At 42.7% G+C, this 19,462-nt stretch overlaps 1 protein-coding gene and 1 long non-coding RNA gene across 5 annotated transcripts in view; one reads left to right on the forward strand and one right to left on the reverse strand.

Annotated features, from left to right (window-relative positions):
- Nucleotides 1-4,374, reverse strand: part of LOC127468362 (guanylate cyclase soluble subunit beta-2-like) — a 16,259-nt gene extending 11,885 nt beyond the window's left edge. Inside the window, exons 1-7 of one of the 4 annotated variants that reach the window (XM_051781424.1) lie at nucleotides 4,257-4,374; nucleotides 3,446-3,519; nucleotides 2,427-2,521; nucleotides 2,087-2,247; nucleotides 1,626-1,725; nucleotides 293-513; nucleotides 105-210 (exon numbers count right to left, since the gene is read on the reverse strand). In XM_051781424.1, the coding sequence (XP_051637384.1) occupies nucleotides 105-210; nucleotides 293-513; nucleotides 1,626-1,725; nucleotides 2,087-2,247; nucleotides 2,427-2,521; nucleotides 3,446-3,519; nucleotides 4,257-4,259 (760 nt within the window). In that variant the 5' untranslated portion in view covers nucleotides 4,260-4,374. The other 3 variants (XM_051781423.1, XM_051781425.1, XM_051781426.1) reach the window with 3 other exon arrangements.
- On the forward strand, nucleotides 3,843-17,551 carry LOC127468380 (uncharacterized). Its single transcript, XR_007903549.1, has 5 exons — nucleotides 3,843-4,724; nucleotides 5,832-5,961; nucleotides 9,821-9,984; nucleotides 14,111-14,236; nucleotides 16,542-17,551. It is a non-coding gene; the product is annotated as an uncharacterized LOC127468380 (long non-coding RNA).
- Nucleotides 17,552-19,462: the final 1,911 nt, after the last annotated feature.

Genomic DNA, 19,462 nt, shown 5'->3' on the forward strand with positions numbered 1-19,462 from the left:
GGCAACTTCCAAGTGGATGGGTGGGTGGGGATAGGGAGGCTTACTGACTTTCTTACTGAAGAGACTCAGAAATGATGACAAGTTCCCTCTGAACAATTTCTCACCTTTTCCTAATGCAATTATTCCTCTTAATGTTTTCCAGTGACTTTTCTTAACAGGACAGACAGAGTTTCCTCTGTCTCCCACTGTATTCTTGGCTTTTTCAAGGTCCTGTTGAAATAAATACAAAGGGAAATTAAATTTTCATTTTAAATATATTTTAACAATATATCGATAATGAACATTAAAATACCTCTTTATTCAGTTGGCTCTCACTTTGTTTTTCAGAGTCAACAAGACATCGAGGTGAGGAAGAAATTTCATTTCTTTCCTTGCATGGAAATACAGGGTTTTGAGTGACAAGAAAAACAATATGTTCTTTTTTCCCAGTTCTTTCCTCTTCTTCTGTTTGATTGACTATTTTCATTGAAATCTCAATGTTAAAAAAATCCAGGGCTGCTGCACCAATGATTCCTGAAGGGGAAACAAAAGACAAGGTATTGCCAAGAACAAACCCTATTCATTTTCCCTTTTAGGGGGTCCATGGTGGAATTTCACTGCATCAGAAATCGCTTTTCGAAAGGACTCTGGAAGAAGAAAGCAACGTATGTCGTTCTTACTATGATGAGGATATGCACACAGGAGGTAAGCTTTAAAGTTACTGTATTTTTTGCCTTGTCTGAGGACAAATGCTTATTTTCACTAGAAGCAGCTCAGTAGGACATCTGAAGAATGTGTTCAAGTAGTCAAAGAGCAATAACATGAATTCCCATTAACCCAAAAAATGCAGGGAGTCTAGAGAGATTCTTCTATACAATCTATTTCAGTCATTGCAGAATATTTTATTTTAAAAGGAAGGAAATGTCTTTCATGCAGATGTACAATCAGTTCTCTCATTTCTGCCTAGGTATTAGGCAAAATACTGGACAATGACATCAAAAGCTCTGTTTGAAATTCCAAATAGTTCTGTGCTTTCAATATGAAACAAGTTTTGATAAAGGGGAAAGTTTTGATAAACTTTTAAATTCAGCATCATCTGTGAAAGAAAGGAATACAATCACCTCTTACAGATCTATAGCTGTTTAACCCTTGCACAAGTACAACTGGAGATTCCTGTAATGCTGGTAGAAGATTCAGTTTTGAGCAGGGTTCAGTAGTAGTTTTACAAATTGCACATCCTACAGGGTGGATGAATGTCTTCAAATCAACTGTAATTCTGTAATTTCTTCATTGTAATTTAAGGAGCATGAGTCACTGAGAACTAACAAACAGTTAGACACAACAAACACCATGAACTTTAATTTTTCTTCCATGAAGGGAATTCTGTGGCAGGAATGGACACTTATGGCCTGGGTTGTCATGTCATAAATTTTGATGGAAGCTACTGGGAGCTAGGAGTGATCAGGCAGTAGGGAAATACTGAGTTTAGGTGTCTGGAGACTAAACTCTACTGGACTTCAATTCCATGGCCTGTCCTTAGCTGAAAAAAGACTGAAATGTGAGCAAAGTGTATCTGCAAATATATGATTACTCTGTACATAAACTGCATTACCAGCTGATCTGTAAGCTGAATTTTGTCTCGTTACCTGGTACAATATGGCACAGACCTCTTCTGTCTGAATAGTAGTGTAAATGCATTGACCCATCTTCATTCTTTTCTACTCTAAAAGATGGTGCATTCATTTCCTGAGGAATAAACAAACAAAATCAAAGCCTCAGCATCTTTTTCTGATAAAGAATACTGATGCATTCCACTTGTACAAAAGTATTCGTGTCTCAATAATATGAATAAGCTGAAAAACAGAGAATTAAATATTCCCACCTGAGAAGGAAAATCTGCTATGCATTAGAGCCAATGTACTAAATAATACCTAACCTTGAGGACTACTCAAAAATTGCCCTAACATTTTGGAGCAATCTGTTTCAGAACACAGGAGAACATGTTATAGCATGTTTTTTCATTATTCACTATGAGATGCTGTTCCTTGTGCTATGAACTCTGGCAGAGTCCACCCATACCTGCTCAGCAATCACTACTTGGACTTGCCTGGTAAGAAAGGGACAGGTAGCTGTGCAATGCATCCAGGTTCTCTATGAACTCATAGAGATTTCCACCCAGCGTCCTCAGCATGTGGTCATAGCCTGAGCGCTTACAGAATTCAAAGAAATACTTTCCAAACTCTCTCAGAACCAAGTCAGCAGGAACACCTGGCAAAATAAAGATACCTAATAAGAAAGGCTTGGAAATGCTGTCAGGTGGACTAAGAGCAAAGACAGAATATTTGCAACACAGGGAGGGCATCCCAAAGGGCACAGGAGACTAAACCTGGGCTGCAGTGTCAGGCCTGAGCCAGGACAGTTTGTTTTTGCAGCATGGTGACACATACCTAATACTTTGCAGGCTTTGTCGACAAGCTGCATTGTGATCTCATCTTTGTAAACCTCAAAAGTCAAGAAAGAATCCTGGACTCCAGCCTGCAGTCTGCAACAGAGAAGACAATAGTCCTGTCTCAGCAGTGCTCTAAATATAACATGCTTGGGTGACCCAACTGGCATTTGTTAAGCACTGTTTACTGTGAACACTCCTTAATCTCCTTCAAGCGTTATAGTGGAACACACTGTTTCCCATAATGATGTAAGATTAAAATTAAATTGCTTTAAATTAATTAAATTGCTTTAAAATGGCTAAATAGTGGTGTTCACCCCTCCATTTCTGCTATTTTATGTTATGGTATAGCAGTAAACTCTTTCAAGGATTCAGGCATCATACTGTGGGGTACTAGAGCAACCAGAATCTTAGTTCGTCTTCTGTTCAGCTCCGCAAAGTGGCTGGTTTGGTTTTTTTTTTTATATTAGCTTCAAAGATCAATATATGTATGTATTTAAGTATCATTTATATATCTTTATATATTGGAAAATACCATATAGTTCATAAAGTAAAGACAAAACCAGAGATGGACAGGTTGGATGGGCTTTGAGCAACCTGATCAGGTGGAAGCTTCCCTGTCCATGGTGGGAGGTTGGAACAAGATGATCTGTGATTCTATGATTTCGCTGTGTTTCTGAAAGTACTGGAATTAAACTGGCTTTATATCAAGGATGGCATCTTTTCAGTGTAATTACTTCTCAATATTGTCACAGTGAGCTAGTGAGTCTATTGCACAATTGTCTATAAGACTAAATGTCATCTTTAATTATCCGATATGACAAATTAATTGGGACAAATTAGTATCAGAGTATGAAGTGTTACAAGGCAAGAAACTCTTGCTTTTGCCCTGCTAGTTAGTTCTAATAATTACCTGAGATACACATCAGCTGCCATTTACATATGGGAAATTATAATCCCCTGGTGCTGAATTCCTGAGCGTTTTCTTTCAATGCACTACAATTATTGGGAACACATTACCTTAATTTTTCCCATGTTTCTTCACCATACTTCTCAACCACCAAAGACTTCAGGCACGTGTTTATAAATCCATACTGTAAACACAAACACATGAAATGCAAAATACATACTGATTTTTTAAATGCTTCCCCAATGTGCCACCTGTTCCAGATTCCACCGCTCATTTTATATTGCAAAACATAAAGTAATAATGTTTGACAGCCATTATATCTTTCAGTAAACAGCACAGCCTTTACCTCAGCATTTCACAAGCATTCATCAAAACAGAGCCAACAGTCCATCCTGTTTTGCGGCGAAGGACCCGGGGGCTCCCGCAGGTCAGTGATGCGCCGTGCGGGGGATGCAGCCCGAGGAGGGCACAGCAGCCACGCACGGCTGTCGCACCGGCGGGCGAGGTGGCTGTGCCGTGGCTGCTGTTCTGCGTTAGCAGGGACAGACCCCGCGCTGGAGATGGCGGGGAAATGCTGAAATATCCCCGACTAGCCCTGTCAGCGCAGCAGCAACCCAAGGGTGATGTGCTCCTCCGAATCCCCCGAAGTCCGCTGGTCAGCAGCATCCTGTCCGCGGCAGCAGGCGCTCAGCCAGCGGCAGCGACGGACAGAGGCTGTCTGTCTGTCTGTCTGTCCGTCCGCGGCAGGAGCTGCCTGTCTGTCTTTCTTTCCATTCCCGGCATCACCTGCCTGTCTGACTGTCTTGTCTATCCCCGGCTGGAGCTGTCGGTCCCCAACAGGAGCTGCCTGTCTGTCTGTCTGTCCCCGGCAGGCGCTGTCTGTCCGCCCCGGCTCGCCCCCCGGCCCCCGGCCCCTCTCACCATCCTTTCGCCGCCGCGGCCCCTCCGCCGCCGGTCCCTTCTCGCCGCCGCTGCCCGCCCGGGGGGGTGGCCCGGCCAGGCCCGGCCCCGCCGCGCTCACCGGGGCGGTGACACCCGGTGGCCGCGGGCACAGACGCGCCGCCGGCGCTCGGAGCGGCCCCGGTTGGTTCGGTGCCGGGTGCCCCCCGCGCCCCCCACGGGTCTGGCTGTTCTCCCGCAGAAAACGCGCGGTTTCCGCAGCTGCCGGTGTGTCAGGAATTCCGAGCGCAGCCAAGAAGCATCCCGGTGCCGTGGCATCGCCGGCACGACGGCAGGTCACGGCTGTCCCCCCATCCTGGTTCCCGCTGCTGGAGGTTGCAGCGCGCCCTGCCAGGATGTGGTGCGACCAGACCCGGCTGGATCACCTGGTCCCAATCTCCTGAGACCCCGCTGGGGCAAAGAGCCGGGAGAGTGACAGGAGCAAAGAAGGTTTCTTGCCAAGGCTTTCTTAGGACTGCTAATGGGGGAGGCAATAGGCACCGCTGCCCAAGGACAGGAGGCTTGTAGGAAGAAGCAGAATCTTCCATTCAACTCAGCCTTGCGTTGCTAGTTGCTACCACAGGCCTGACAAGAAGCAGGACATGAAGCTCCCTGCATGTGACTGCCATCATCCAGGCTGTGTCTGCAGCTGCCCAGCCTGTCCAAGAGGAAAGGACAGCAGCAGGGGTGTTAACAGGAACACAGTGATTGGTGTTAGGTGCAATGAATTCATGGGGTTTAATGCTTGGCAGAGTTACCTCATTTCCTAGGTTTATTTTTGGAAGAATTGTTTGTAGGTCACTTTTGAGAGTGGGTCCTGAGAGGACAACTGTTTGGGGAAAAACCCTCTCCCCTTGATAAAGATGAGCTTCTGTCCTCTGTCAGCCAGACTGGGACAGGCAGCCCTGTGGGTGGTGGAAGCCCTGTGTCACCCACCTCGTCTGCTGTTTGGTGCAGGGGCTGTGGGACGCTACAGGGGACTGTGTACTGAGCTAGGGCTCTGTGCCAGTCTGGCAGGGAGGGTTTTTCTCTTGGTGTGCCTTTTTCTCTTGTGTGCCTTTTCCAAGGCACTGTGCTCATGGCTCTGTCTGTGGTTGCTCGGTCCTCCAGTGCTGTACATGTTCAGCAGGGACATCAAAAAACTGGGTCTAAGTCCTACACCAGGCACAGGTGCTGCTTTTTTAGTGATCACAGCCCTTCCACCAGGCCTGTGCTGTCCCTGCCATCCCACAGCCTCCACTATACTCCCCCCACCCTTTGTCCCACACACATTGGTGACTCTCCTGTGACCTCAGTGATAATAAACCTCTTCTCAAAAGCTGTCTCTTTAGCCAAAGCCTGGTTGCAGCCAGGCCCAGGGGAAGAGAACTAACAAAAGTCTGTGCCCTGCTGTATTCCTACAGCTGTGTGTAGAGGACTAGTTTAGCACAGAAACATATACACAAATCCTTCTGTATTTCCTGGACAGTATCAAATATTTATTTAAACACACACCTGTTGGAGCTAGCATTGGCCAGCACAACAGATGACCTATCTCCTGGTTTTCTGTCCCTACAGTGGTTCTAAGGAGCACCCACATCTGCTGCAGAGCAAGAGGTGGTCCTGGACCCACAGTCCCATCCCCATCGCTCACCTGGCTGGCAATACCTAAGGGGAATAAACACCACATCATCGAAGAATCCTATGGGTATGCTTATTGGCTTCGATGTATAAATTAATTTCTATTATACATAAATAAAAGTAATTTTCAAGTTTATAAAATATGAGTCACTGGAGGGATTTGCAGTTACAGTAAGAACTTTACTGTCTTCTCTTCTAGTACTTTAGTATTTTTCTAGTACTTTTTCTTATTGTATGCATCACACTTAAATAAGCAATCCAGTGATTTTAATAACAAAGATTAGCCGCTATCAAAAAGGTTTGGAGATGCAATTCAGATAAGCTATCCAAAATGTACAATAGTACCTGTAAGCTATATCTATATTGCATGAGGTAATTCATACTGGAATTCAATTTATTATTGCTTTTGCCCTTCTTTGGTTAGTGAATTGTCTTTTCAGGTCTGTTTGTCATTATGAGAGAAATTTGGATAAAGAATCTTTGAGCAAGGATTGTTAGTGTGCATCATGAGGCTGCTCACTCTTCATGGTCCATGGTCCTTCATGTGCCCTTGGCTACCTCTGTCATCTCTAAGTGGATAACAGAAGTCTTCCAAGTAAAAGAACAGAAAGTAAGAGAGAAAAAAAGTCGTAATACACTTCTGATATAACTTTAAAAATTCTTTATTCCTTTGGCACAATGGAATACTTCCTAGAATTTTGAGATCAGCAGCTATCTCTGTGTATAGTTACCAGTCTTTAACCAAAGACAGAAGACCCAACATGTTCCTGTATCTCAGCCCACTCTGTGTAAAATGAAGACAACAATACTCCCCTTTCAGTCTGTTGCTGTGCTCTGGTGATGGTGTTCATGGTCTCCCTTGGTGCAGTGCATTCAGATGTCCCAGACTATACTGGACCTTGTTGCAGTCATCTGACATTGACACAAATTGCCACCTGCTGCAGCAGAGCTGGTATATTTGGGTGTGTAAAGGAGAGGTTGGAGCAGGATGGCTTTAGTTTCAGAGGGTTTCTTGCTTCCCAAGGCATATGGGGTGGATGGGAATAGGTTCAGAGAGAACTGCGTGCTGGAATTCCCCTGGTCCCTCTCCTCTTGTGAGGGCACATGATGCCTTCAGGTGTAGTATGGCTGAAAAGTCCTCCATGGGCTTCACCTGCACATAGCCTATCCTTCCTCCCATAACCCACTCAGCGTCCAGTGCTAAAGAAGGATGTCCAAACAGCAGGCTAAGGACTGTGCTGCAAACTTCCTGGCAGTTTGTGAGCAAGTGTGCCTTATATTTTTTCTGCCTTTGTGGCAAAAGATTCATTAATTTGGAAATGTAGTGCTGTGGCCTTGCAAAAAAGATACTCATTCATACCTGACAATTAATTATATCAAGATCCCATTTCCCCTGGCCTTTTGTTGTGCATGTACCCAGTTCTAAACAGCATCCTTGAGCTCTGGGTAGTTCAGCAAAATAAATGGACCATCTGCAAAACTGTATACACTGCTTTTTCAATTAGATGAGAAGTGAAAATATGCAATATAGCAATTTATAGCTTCTGGTTACAGCCTTGGAGAATGCAGTCATAGACCGTCATGGTCTGTCTATGCAAGGCCATCCTCCTTTTTCTTCTGTTTCTCTCTGTCGTGTGATCATTACCAACAACTCAAAGCCATATGTTAGTTGCCATGGTGGAGGGGCTGCTCCCATAACCGTCTGAGCAGAGCACATTCTAAACATTGCAGTCTGGAGCCCAAAATACCACAGCAGTAACAGAATCCTTTCTCCAAGTGGTTGCCAGCACTCTCTCCTACAGAAGACCCCTAAGGACGCAGGCCTTTTCAGCATACTTCCTTCAAACAGAGCCTTACATCCGTTGTTCAGATATCATGTGTTCACATTTGTCTTGAATTAGCCTGCACAGTGACTTTTTAGAGACTCAAAGGGGAAAAGAATCTGTCCTTCCACCAATGGGAACCAAAAAGGAAGTTTTATATATATATATATATGTATTGGTAGGCTTCCAGTACTTCACGCTACCAAACCATGAAGACAGCTGATGCAGAGCCTAGATTAGGCATAAAAATAAACACAGGAGATGTTCTGCCCTGCATATTTTGGATGGCTCCAATTTTCAAAATACACATTTAAAACCCCCAACAGTTACATTTGAACTCTTATTAAAGACCCTGGGCAAAATTCAAATAACATTAATGTAGACTAAACAGCAGTGAAACTGTGCTAGTGTAGACTTTACCCTCAAAAAAGCTTTCAAAATCCCAGCTCTTCTGCTTATCTGTTAAGCTGAGCTGGAGATGGGAGGCCAGGTCAATAATATTTAAATCATTTTTGCCGAACTGACGGGAAAAGTCACCAGCTCAGGTCCAAAACCTATTCACAGCACACTGATGGGGATGGAACTGAAGAAGTGAAGGATTTGCTCTGAGAGCTGGATACTCTTTGGCATCATTCCCTCTCCCTTGCCTTTCCACGTGTGCTGCCATGGAGCTCTGCTCTCCCATTGTGTGATCCACCCTGATGCTTCCCTTCCCAGGCACTCCTCCAAGCTGGGGGGAGTCAGGGCTGCAGCCGTGAAAATATGTCTCATGCAAACAAGAAACTGGCCCAGGAGGTACATTCGCATGAAACTTTCTGGTTAAAGTCTTGGTGCATGTTCCTCTGGGTATTTTCTTCAGCTTGCCTCTTGTATTGCTACTTATTTTCAAGAGCTAGCATCCAATATCTTTGCTTTCTACACAGAAAATTGCTCATTACTTGTATTTTCCCCGTCTGATTGCTAGTTAATGAAATTTGTTCCAGCTTTAACATCATTGCCATGAGCTACAAAGAATCATTTGTCTCAGCTGCCTGGGGCCAGGCTCGTTTCTGCTGCAGCTCACAGACGGCATAGTTATCCAGGAGACTGCAAGAATGCAGTCAAGAATAATGCAAAAATGGGTAAAAGCCAAGGCTCATCAATCTTTGGTGCTATGCTATGGCATCTGTATTGTACTCCGAGCCATGTAGCTCCAACACATTAGCATATGGAGCTGTTCGGTCACTTTCTGGCATCTTGTTCCTTTGGAAAAGTAACTACAAATGTTAACGTGTTTGTGTCAAATGAAGAAATAGCACAGTACCGGCCTGTGCAGGCCATGCTGTTAAACAAGGTTGTATGTGAGGGTCTGTGGTGTATTTCCCTTCCATCCCAGCAGCATCCCTCCCCTGTGCTTTAAAGAGAGGGCCTTTCCCATAATATTCATGTCACCTACCATCTGCTCTGCAACTCAGAAAACTGCAAGGGCCCAGTTCAAGAACCCAAAGCAATTTAGCAGCACATTCCTGATAATGTCAAAGTAAAAATGGTAAATGCTGTCTCTAGCTTTATTTGGATTTTGTATTGTGAGATGTTGCTCCTTTAGTTTTGGAAATGATAATCCACCTATTCTCCATCACTTTATATTAAATATCTGAGGGATTGTGCTTAAGAGGTGGACCCAGGTTTCCTGTGGCTGCAGATATTAAGACCTGTAACTGTTAAATTGCAAATCTTATTAAATATGTTGATAGTTTTACTTTGCTTTATGCCCCAGCCTCTATCACATCCAGCCTTGTTCCAATCAAACAGCTCTGCCTTCCAGTGAGCTTTCTCCTTGGCTACTCTTTCCCACCAAACCACCTACCACTGATGCTCTCTTGGTGCTGCAGATGTAACATTCAGCTTCCTTGTAGCTTTTACTCCTCCAAGTAATATTTTGGAATAGTTCTAATTATACAGCATGCTTAGATTTCACACACCATTATTAGCAAATACATGTTTACTCTGGCTTTCCTCGTTTCAGCTGAATCTGTGAGCTATATCCCATGTAATAACTTCGACTGAAAAATACTTGGATCCATTCTGTGCTAAGGTGAATTTATTATCCTTTTTTGTCATTAGGGACAAATTCTTCTACACCTTTAGGTCTGAGTTTTCAGAGGACTACAGCTCCCATGATCCCCAAGAAGAACTGGACCTGAGCTTCAACAGCGATGCACTTTGGGAAGAGGAAGAAGTACACAAAAAAAATTCCTTTGCTTAAGCAAGAGAAAGTTTGAAGGTAAGTAGGGAATCCTAAATAGGGAGTAGTAAACTCTTCTGGAAAATTTAAGTGGAAATCTGTGATGGTAATGCAAGAGAGTTCCAAAGGGCTGAGAGAGGCAGCTAAGGAACTCTAAGGAAACTTGATTTGTCAAGTAGAAGGGCTATTAACCAGGAGTTTATACATGTTTAAGGCAGGATGGCTGATGAGTTAAAAGAATGAGAGTTCTAAGGAAGAAATTTAGATTCTAGTGAAGAGAAAGGAAGAGGAAGACTGAAGGCACGAAATGCTTGCTTCTGTGCCCAGTATGTGCCTGTTGGTCTTTAGAGGCACAGTGGGATGAAGGTTCCTATTCCTTCTGCACAGGGAGAAACGCTGTGATCAGGAGTGAGGAAGGTGATAGGTGCTTTTTGACTGTTAGAGCAGCCTTATTTTTTGTAATGGGCTGTACAAGGGGTAAGGGCTTAACTGGAGAATAAAGTGACCCACCTGTCCGTGGTATAGGGTGAACTGCTGGGATAAGAAAGTCAGATACAGACTAGCTGATAGCAATTAGTAAGAGGTAGTTGGAGGTAGCCCTGTGTTTCCTGTGTCTCTGCCTACAACTGCAATCTCCTTTTTGATCTCTCCTTTCGAAACTGGAGGTGTTGCTGATGATCTAACCAGCACCTGACTAGCCAGACATTTGTACTTGGAGGGTGGCTGCATCGTGTGATGGGGGAGTGGCTGTCACCCTGGCAAATCCTTTCAGAGGATTACCTCAAAATCTCCATAATTTTCCTTTCAGCCTTAAACCAATCCCTTCCATCCAGTCCACAATGAACAAACTTGAAAGGCCCAGTGTGTTGAGGTGGTGTGCAGAGAGAAGAGCCAAGCTCTACGCTATCAAGAAAACCTGAGGATGTACTTTCTGATGTTTATTGTGTATTCTGATTTCACTGTGTATTTCTATAGAGTGAAATTATATTGTAATTCAGGAAAGTCCTCCCCATCTCCCCCAGCTCAAAACAATATAACCAAACCAGTCAGCATTAGATGTTTAAAAAGATTCACCACACTGTTTAAATTGTTGGTCTGACTTCTTCTGTGGCTGATTACACTAATCCTCAGGAACAGAAAATACCTTTCTGTAAAATACCAATAGTAAAAAAAAAAAAAGTCTTACTAGGTCAGGCTAGCTACTGAAAATGCTTTGCACCTTTCTGACCTCTGCTGTGGCTATCTAATAGCTCTTATGGATTAATTCAGGGACAGTAGCAGTCTTTATTCTGGTTTTGAGTTTGTGCTTGGTTTTGCACGGATATAAATACTAGATAAACTAAAATTGAGATTTTGAGGTTTGTAATGTTAATTGTGGAGCTATAGCTATTTGAGATTGATTTCCCTTGAGACTGATTTTTCCTCTGATAATTTCTTTTGCCAAAAGCAGTGTTTTCCCATCTTGACTTGAACCTCTTGGTTTCATTTAAACTGGTTTTATATAGTGTATCTTTGAGTAAGGCTAGAGAATAAATGTCTCTCTTATTTTACGATGAATTATTTGTTGAAAGGCTGTTTTGTTTAGAATAAGAATGTGTATCTGCACCCCTGTCTAGTCTGCTTGAACTAGTTCTGCCCCAAACGAATGAAGCAGTTTAGTTGTAGCTACAATAAACTTGACAAAGAGTGTAAAAGCTGTCCAAGAAGCAGGATATATCCCTTGAGCTCATCTCTAGGCCACCAGTAGGATCAGAACCAGTTTATTAGTGTGTGCCTCATGCTCCAGTGTAGATTTGTCACACACTGAGAAACTGGCATTGTCCTCCCAATGGACATAGCAGAAAGCTTCCCAAATCAGGACGTCACTGGCCTTTTAAAAAATCGTTTCAAGTACATCTAACACCTTAGTGCTGTGTGAATGCCAGCTTTGCTCCTCTTTTTTCCTGATCAGGATGATCAGTGATGCATTCACTGCTGAAAGCAGGGAAATCCAAATCCTGGTCTTTCATGGAGCGGGGCAGGGGAAACAAGGCTTACAGTGGGACCTGGCTGTGGAATTAATGAAGTGGGATGATGTGTACCTGCACATGTAAAATGGGAGCTGCACTGCAATAGGAACTACAGCTCAGAAGTGCAATGCTACCTCTGGCTGCATGGAATAACATGGATTCAGCAGCACCCTGCATTTTGTCTGTGTGACCAGCAAGTACCCTGCAATTTGTTTTGTGTGGATGGAACCATTCCAAAGCGTGCAGGATCACACTGCTGCTGGAGCACTTTGTCCTCCCTGCTGATGCACAGCAGTGCCTGCAGCCCCTCAAGGAGCTTGCTGGGGCTTTGCTCACCTCCTTTCTTGCTGCTTGGCTAGTTTCTTCCTTTATTTTCTCCCTTCTTTTCCCTACTCTAACAAAGTGGGAAAAGTAAAGTTGCGTGTTTCCGAAGCACTGCAATGCACACAAACCAGCTCTAAGTGAGCCTTGACTGGAAAATCTGTGCTGCACAGCAGGGTCATCACAGCATGCAGTGGGTGTGAGCTGATAGGAAAGACTGCCAGGCTGGTGAGGAGCCAAAAGGACCAGGCATCCTAATGATACTTTGTCAGTGGCAGTGTTTGTGAGAAACAGATTAAAACTAATTTGTGAGTTAGTTTTAAAATATTAATTTATTTTGCTTGATGGGCCTGGACACTGTATAAAGTCAGCATCAGTTACCAGAGTATGCTGTAACCTCTCTTCAAAGCCCTGCACAAGTGGTACTTGTAATGCAGGTGAACAGCGGGGTCCACATTTTCCAAAGGGAAAACAGAAGAGCAGTTCAATGGGGAATAGAGGAGATGATCCAGCATGTAACTCCAGAGCTGCTGACCGTCAGATCTGTGCTCTTTTGTTAGCTGAAATAAGCAAGTACAGATGCAAAACTGGAGAGATATGAGTTTCTAACTGAGAAGCAGAACGACCAAGCAGCTAATTGGGAGGAGGCTAGCCCCAACTTGTACAGCTGTTCTGTCCCAACAGCTTGCCTGATGGTGTAATACATCAAAACCAACAATAATCCTGCTGTCCAGTAGCGTGTATGGGCTAGTTACTATAATCTGAACCGCAGATGAAAGCAGAGATGCAAGAAGGAACATCACGGGTAAAGCCAACCCAAATCTATAATGACAAGTCATTCAAAGGATTGGTCATTGAGATGACAGACTCTGACTTACATGGGCTTCCGCCACTTACCAGACTTCCATTTGCTGCCCATAAGCCAACAGCTTCATTCCTTGTTTTGCCCTTTGGCAACATCCAGCTACCAAAATTTCTAATGCAGTTTTATGAGTGGAGCTTGCTGGGGTTCTCAGGCAACACCTCTTTTCTCACATGAAAGAGTGAATCTCTTCGATGGGATCAAAGAGAAGATATCATTGCCTGCTTCCATGCCTAAAGTGAGAGAATTTTTAATTGAATAAGAAATATTTATATCTTTTGAGGCTGTTTTTCTAATGTTGGCTAACATCCTCAGCTATATGCCTTGGTTCCCATGCTTTGGGGAAAAGAGGTGGGAATAGCAATGGAATATTCTGATGCCAAAACAGTGACTGGCCCTGAGCAGCGAGGTCACTGCTGTCATGCAAGCTCCCTGATCTTTGGGCTCTTCTGAGAAGTACTGCTTATGGAATGACTGAAAATCCATCCAATGTTAAGGATTGTTCCTTTAATTCCTGTGTCTTCTTGCTTGTTGCAAATATTTCCTTGCACAATCTTTTAGAAAGGGAAAATGATGCAGAGCTCTTGAATAGCCATCCAGTACCACTTTGTACTCAAATTAATCCTGAAGAATCTTTTGAATCCATGCATGTCACCAAAATATAATTAAGATTACCTAACAGAGGTCTTGATTCATAGGACTGGGACTAATGAGCACCAGTAAAGTACAAATTGTATTGGGTAATCTCTGTGTTTGGACACACAATCCTTCAAGCCAAGTCATTCTCGTAGGCCTGGGAAATCCTTGAATGAAAATTTCTGCCATTGCCACAGGTCTTCATTAAAATGCGGAGCAAAATCCTCTGTATTCCACCCACTGTGTAATACTGAGAAGAAAACACTGTGAGTAAAAATCCTGCTCTAATGGTTAAATTCCTCCCAACCTAAAGTAGACATCTTTTTTCCTTATGACTGCAGATACAAGACCTTGGATGAAGCTCCTGTCAGCAGCTGAGTCTGATCAAGCACTGTGTGCATCTGACAGCCAGCTTGGCACCACCTCACCACATGCAGCAACTGGGCTCCAATGGATTTCATGTGCAAGTAGGCCTGAAAGGCATATTAATTTTTAATTAAATGTTGAACTTTCAAGTTTAGAAGGCCTCCTCAAGGTATGTCTCACTAATATGTATGAATGAGGAGGTAGTTCTTAAGCTACGTATTGTTGGTAAGCATACTAAAACTCCCTACTGAGAATAAATATACACATACATGTGTATGTGGGGGGGTGTATATACACACATATATATATTTTTAAAGTAAGACATCTGGCACAGTAGCACCTTTGCAGCAAGGAGAGCCTCCTGCCTTGCTCTGGTTTGCATTCAGTGCTGCAGCAGTTTCACAGACCTTGATGGCTGGGGTAGCTCACCCAGGAGCAGGGAGTCCCTGCTGGTGCAAAGAGCTTCAATCACAAGGAAAAATCCTAAAAATAATGTTATAATCTAATGCTGACATGCATGGAAAGAACTTGGTAGAGTTATGTACAGGACTGATTGGTGTGGTATAGCTTTCTGTGCAGGGAAGGCTGGCTTGCTTGGGGGTTTTTTGGTGATGAATATCTAGGAAAAAGAGAAGTGGAAGAGGACACAACGAGAGAGATAGAAAGTGTTAATGGTTTGGGCTCTGGAAACATGTGACTAGAAAATTAATGTTGTTCCCTATGGAAAGAACTGCACCTGTTTCATCACATGTTTTTTTCAGCTATTTAGCCCTCTTCAGATCACATGAGTTTTTTAGGAGTTTGGCAGAAGGTATGCTGAGCCAGACTTTGTTCTTCTCTCTCTTCTTTCTGGATGCTTTCTTACAACTGGAGAGTGTAGGAAAAAAAGCAACTCTGGAATATCATAGCATTTCTTCTCATAGGCAACTATACATGTTTTCTTGTTAGTAAGCACTGCATGTCACTCTTTCAACAGCCCAGCACTGTATTTACTGGAACCCAAGTGTGCGTGGTAATACCACAGGTCCTGTATATGATGCACCATTACACAAAACTCCAGTAAACAAGTTACTTTTAATCATTTCTCTCCCTTTCAGAAGTGCATTTGTATATGTGTTCTCTAACCCATGGTGAAAGAGTGTTTGTAATATATTATTAAGAGTAACAGATGTATTTGAATAAGGGATGTCTATTAATTGGGATAAATCCTAGAAGTCAGAGTAGTTGTGAAATGTGAAAGCAGCATTAGATAAAAATTAAATTTAAAAAAAAACCCAAACAACCAAAACAAAACAAAACAAAACAAAAAAACCCCAAACACATGCCACTCTCCCTGAGTGAAAATCTACAATTAAATGACTCACCATTTTAACTAATCAAAAAATTCTTTAGACGTGTTTCTGCTATAGCCACTGGCCCAGCATTGGGCTGATTGATGGGGCTTATACAATGACTTTTAGGACTTTCCACTCTGGTCAAAAATCTTCCCAACTCCTAATAGTCCAGCTGGCCCAGAGATGCAGTGGGAGATGTCTTCATAAATCCTGCATTCAAAAATGCAGGGGTTTTTTTGCCAGCGTAAGTATGTATAAGTCTTTGGTACTTTTCCAACTACTCACTTAAATAAGATCATATATTGAGCACTAGGTGTGAAAGAAATATACATGTCTTTAAAAGCTAACAAGAAAAGGATTTTTGTTTGTTTAATTTAGAAGCTGGCATTATGCCTCCTGCTCTTTACAGTTGCTAATAGCAGTCAACTTCCACCTCTGCCAAGCCCTGAGAACAGCAAGAGACACTGGGGACACAAGAGGACAGGATTTACACCTTTCCATTTGGCTGACTTTGCCTAATTTGGCAGAGGAAAACTCTTTGGCATTCCTGGTTTTAAGAAATCTGCAAACTAAGAGAGGTTTGCTGAACTGTTGCCTGATGTCTAGGAGTTGCTAAACTGTGATAGCATTTCAACAACAAAATGGCTAAAATAGCACAAGTGTTGCTCCTGTTATCTCTAAAACACCTCAGGACAACCCTAGAATTTACTTATTTATATTTTCCTGAACAATCTGGTACTGGAGACAAGGTTTGCAGTTCACAGTCATCCCACACACACTTCAGTAATGCACACGTTTGTTAAATTCCTGTTCTGCTAAGATGCCTACTTGATTTAAAAAGTAGGAAGTCTTTGAGGAGGGGGAATTCTTGAAGGTCTTTAGCTAAGGTGAACCCAAACCTTTGCAAGTTAATTAAGAGCCTTCTTAAAGGCATGTGGATTGATGGCAAGGTCACAAAAGAACACCAGCCTTTTTGGGGGGGACTCTGGGTGTGTAGATCAAAGATTATGTTCAAGAAAATGAAAGGAAAAAAAATAAATCCTGCTCAGTACCTTTGTATACCTTTGCCCAGGGCCAAGGGATGGTGAAGGTGTCCCTTCCTCTGCTAAGCTGCTGCTGGGAGACAGGGGAGCTGGACCCCTCTGCCGTTGCATCCCACCGTGAGGACTCCAGGCTCCAGGGTGAGGGGTGTCAGGAGAGGAAGCCCCCAGCGAGTCAGTGACCACGGGTGCTGCTGTCCTGGTGCTCCTCCAACAGCCCTTCCAGCAGGGCACTGGCCCTGCTGCTGCCCCTCTTCAACTTGGAGGAAATGTTTGCCAGTGACTCAGGGAACAGGGGCTGGAGCTTTAGGGATAAACTCTTTTTTCACAGGCAAATGAGTGAGAAGTGTTTCCAACAAATGGGCATACATACAGTTGTCCTGCTACTGGAGATATCAGAAATGTCCCTTATAATAGCCCTTAAAGTAAAATGGAAGGAAATTTCAAGCAGTATTGACCAAAAACTACAATTGTATAATTTGAAAAATGCCAGAATATTTTGTTTGTTTGGTATTTTCACCTCCTTTTTGTTTTTTTTTTTATACTACACTCATGAAACCAATAGAAAATAATGAAGCATATAACTGAATCCATATTACAGAATGCAAAAGGTTTCTTATAATAACATGTACCTATCCCTAGTTGTTATAATTTCTCAATTAAAAGAACCACAAAAGTTGGTGAGGGAGATTATAGTTGAGCAGTTTGTAGGATTTTTTTTCTTTTATTCCTCCACTCACAGCTAGACATTGGAAGAATCCCATTGAACTGAGAAGATAATTATATTCCAGAAATAATTCTTATTGCCTGTCTTAAAATTACTCCTAGTATTCTCTCTCTGTATTGAAACAGAAGTGTTTTACAGATTCAGATTTTTTTTTATGGTGGTATTGAACTTTCTGTTTGCTCAAATTAAGAAATATCAATGGTATGTGCAATAAAAATTGATTTTCAAGAGTGCTATGTGCAATGCAGCTCATTTGAAGAATATTGCTTTGCTTGTGCTATATGGGCAGAATCTGCAGGCTGTCTGACAGCATTTTAAATGGAAGTAGTGATTTTAGTAATGACATGAATAAAACATCATCTAGCCATGAAGCTGGAGCCAAATAAACCTTAAGATCTGGCCACAGCTGATTTCAATTCCTAGAAAGAATCTGGGTCAGAGAGAGACACTAAGGAATGTGATTGCCAACATGAGTATCACCTGGAAAAGGTGTCACTGTTTTCTCAGTTGTTTTTTGGTTTTGGTTTTGGTTTTGTTTTTATCAGCACAGCAGACTTGTGTAAAGTACATCTGTAACAATGAACTTCTCTTAATACACTGCATTCGCATTAGGAAGATTTTGCCATACATCTGATCCATCCATCCTGGAAAAATAGTCTTGCATAAAGATTTTTATTCTAGTGTATGTAGCTCTTCATCCACGTTTTTTTCTGCATTTTGTCTTTTAATGTCTTGAGAAACTGTAGCCATTTCATGGGAGTGGGTCTGTGCTACCAATTATTATCCTCTCACCAAGGACATTCTTTATTTGGCTATTTCCTGAACGTCAAACAAATAACTCATTGGCATCAACAATTTGCTTTTACCTTGCATCCATGTCATGACTGTTAAAAAAGCCAAGGTCAGCACATGTGGGCCTGCTTTGCCAAGCCCACTGGACTCCCAGAGATATATGCATACATAGGGGTTCTCATGGATGTTCACACCAGGTTCAAGATATCTGGCATGTGATCTTTTTGGGTTTTTCCCTCATTTGCTTTAGGTCTCCTTTCAGACTGAAAGTCCAAGAACCATAATCCCATTCCTGAAAACACACCTTCCTTCCCACCACACCTTCCCCATAACCTGCCTTACCTGCATCATTTGCAAGCCTTTTTATTTATTTTTTTTTGTGTTTGTCTAGTGCCAGATATAAGTACTGTTTGTTGGCTCTTAGATAACAGGGTAGTAAAGATAGTAGCAATAATCTCATGGTTTAAAGAGGCATCTTGTCTGAATTTATTGTCATGGTATAAAATCTGTTAAAAGATCACTTTTTGCATTCAACTCAACCTTGTGAGTTGAGAGCTGTTTAAAGGCTGAAGGACAGTTGTGTTTTTCATGGATGTTTCACATTTTTTAAGCAGAACTAAAAAAATGGGCATTTGTACTATGCACCTTGCTTGACTACTTGATAGTCATGTGCCATTACCATTTTGCAAACCCCTTTTACTGCTGAAAGTCTTGCTCTCTCTACCTCTGGTTTTGCATTTTCACCATAGCCAGGAGTTACCACATGTACAACTCTGCTAAAAAGGTGTATCCAGAGAATAGATGCACACTATGTTTCAGGCGAGTTCTGCTGGGTCAGATCAAACAGCTGACAAAGGCAGGCTTGCACTAACCAGTATGCTTTGTCTCAGGCAGATTAGGAAAACAGTAGAACAATTCCAATTTAGTGAGCTACAGGGAGAGCTTTGGTTTCTGGGAATGTCCATCCAGATGCCTGGCATCTTTAGCCTGCAGAACCAGGTCTGGAAGAGGATGTTTACCAGCTGTCTGTAAAATAATGACTGTTTTCTGAGGCTACAGTCACATGGTCATTGTAGAAATGGCTTTGTGGCACTTGAAAATGTCCATTCCCAGCCATAAACTGGAAATTACCCTTTTCCTGGTACAGCTTAGATGTCAGAACAAATCATCTGGGCACTCATCATGTGTTTCAGTGCAGAGGCAGCAGGTTAGTAAGTGCTGGTAGGAGTGATGTGAGTTTACCCACCTGACATTCCACTGGAATTTAAGCACCAATTTTTTTATACAGCCCTTTATACTCTGCCACGGGGCTGACTGTACAGCTGCTGTGGAACGATGACAGATGCCTGGATGTTGGTCACATCTATAACTGGCACAGCTGCTTCTCCACTAAATACCTGGCCCAAGACTGAAGATCAGTCACTTTGCTGCACA

Source organism: Manacus candei, unplaced genomic scaffold, assembly GCF_025592945.1.
Source record: "Manacus candei isolate 608988 ecotype Guabito, Panama unplaced genomic scaffold, ASM2559294v1 h1tg000015l, whole genome shotgun sequence".
NCBI classification, from domain to species: domain Eukaryota; kingdom Metazoa; phylum Chordata; class Aves; order Passeriformes; family Pipridae; genus Manacus; species Manacus candei.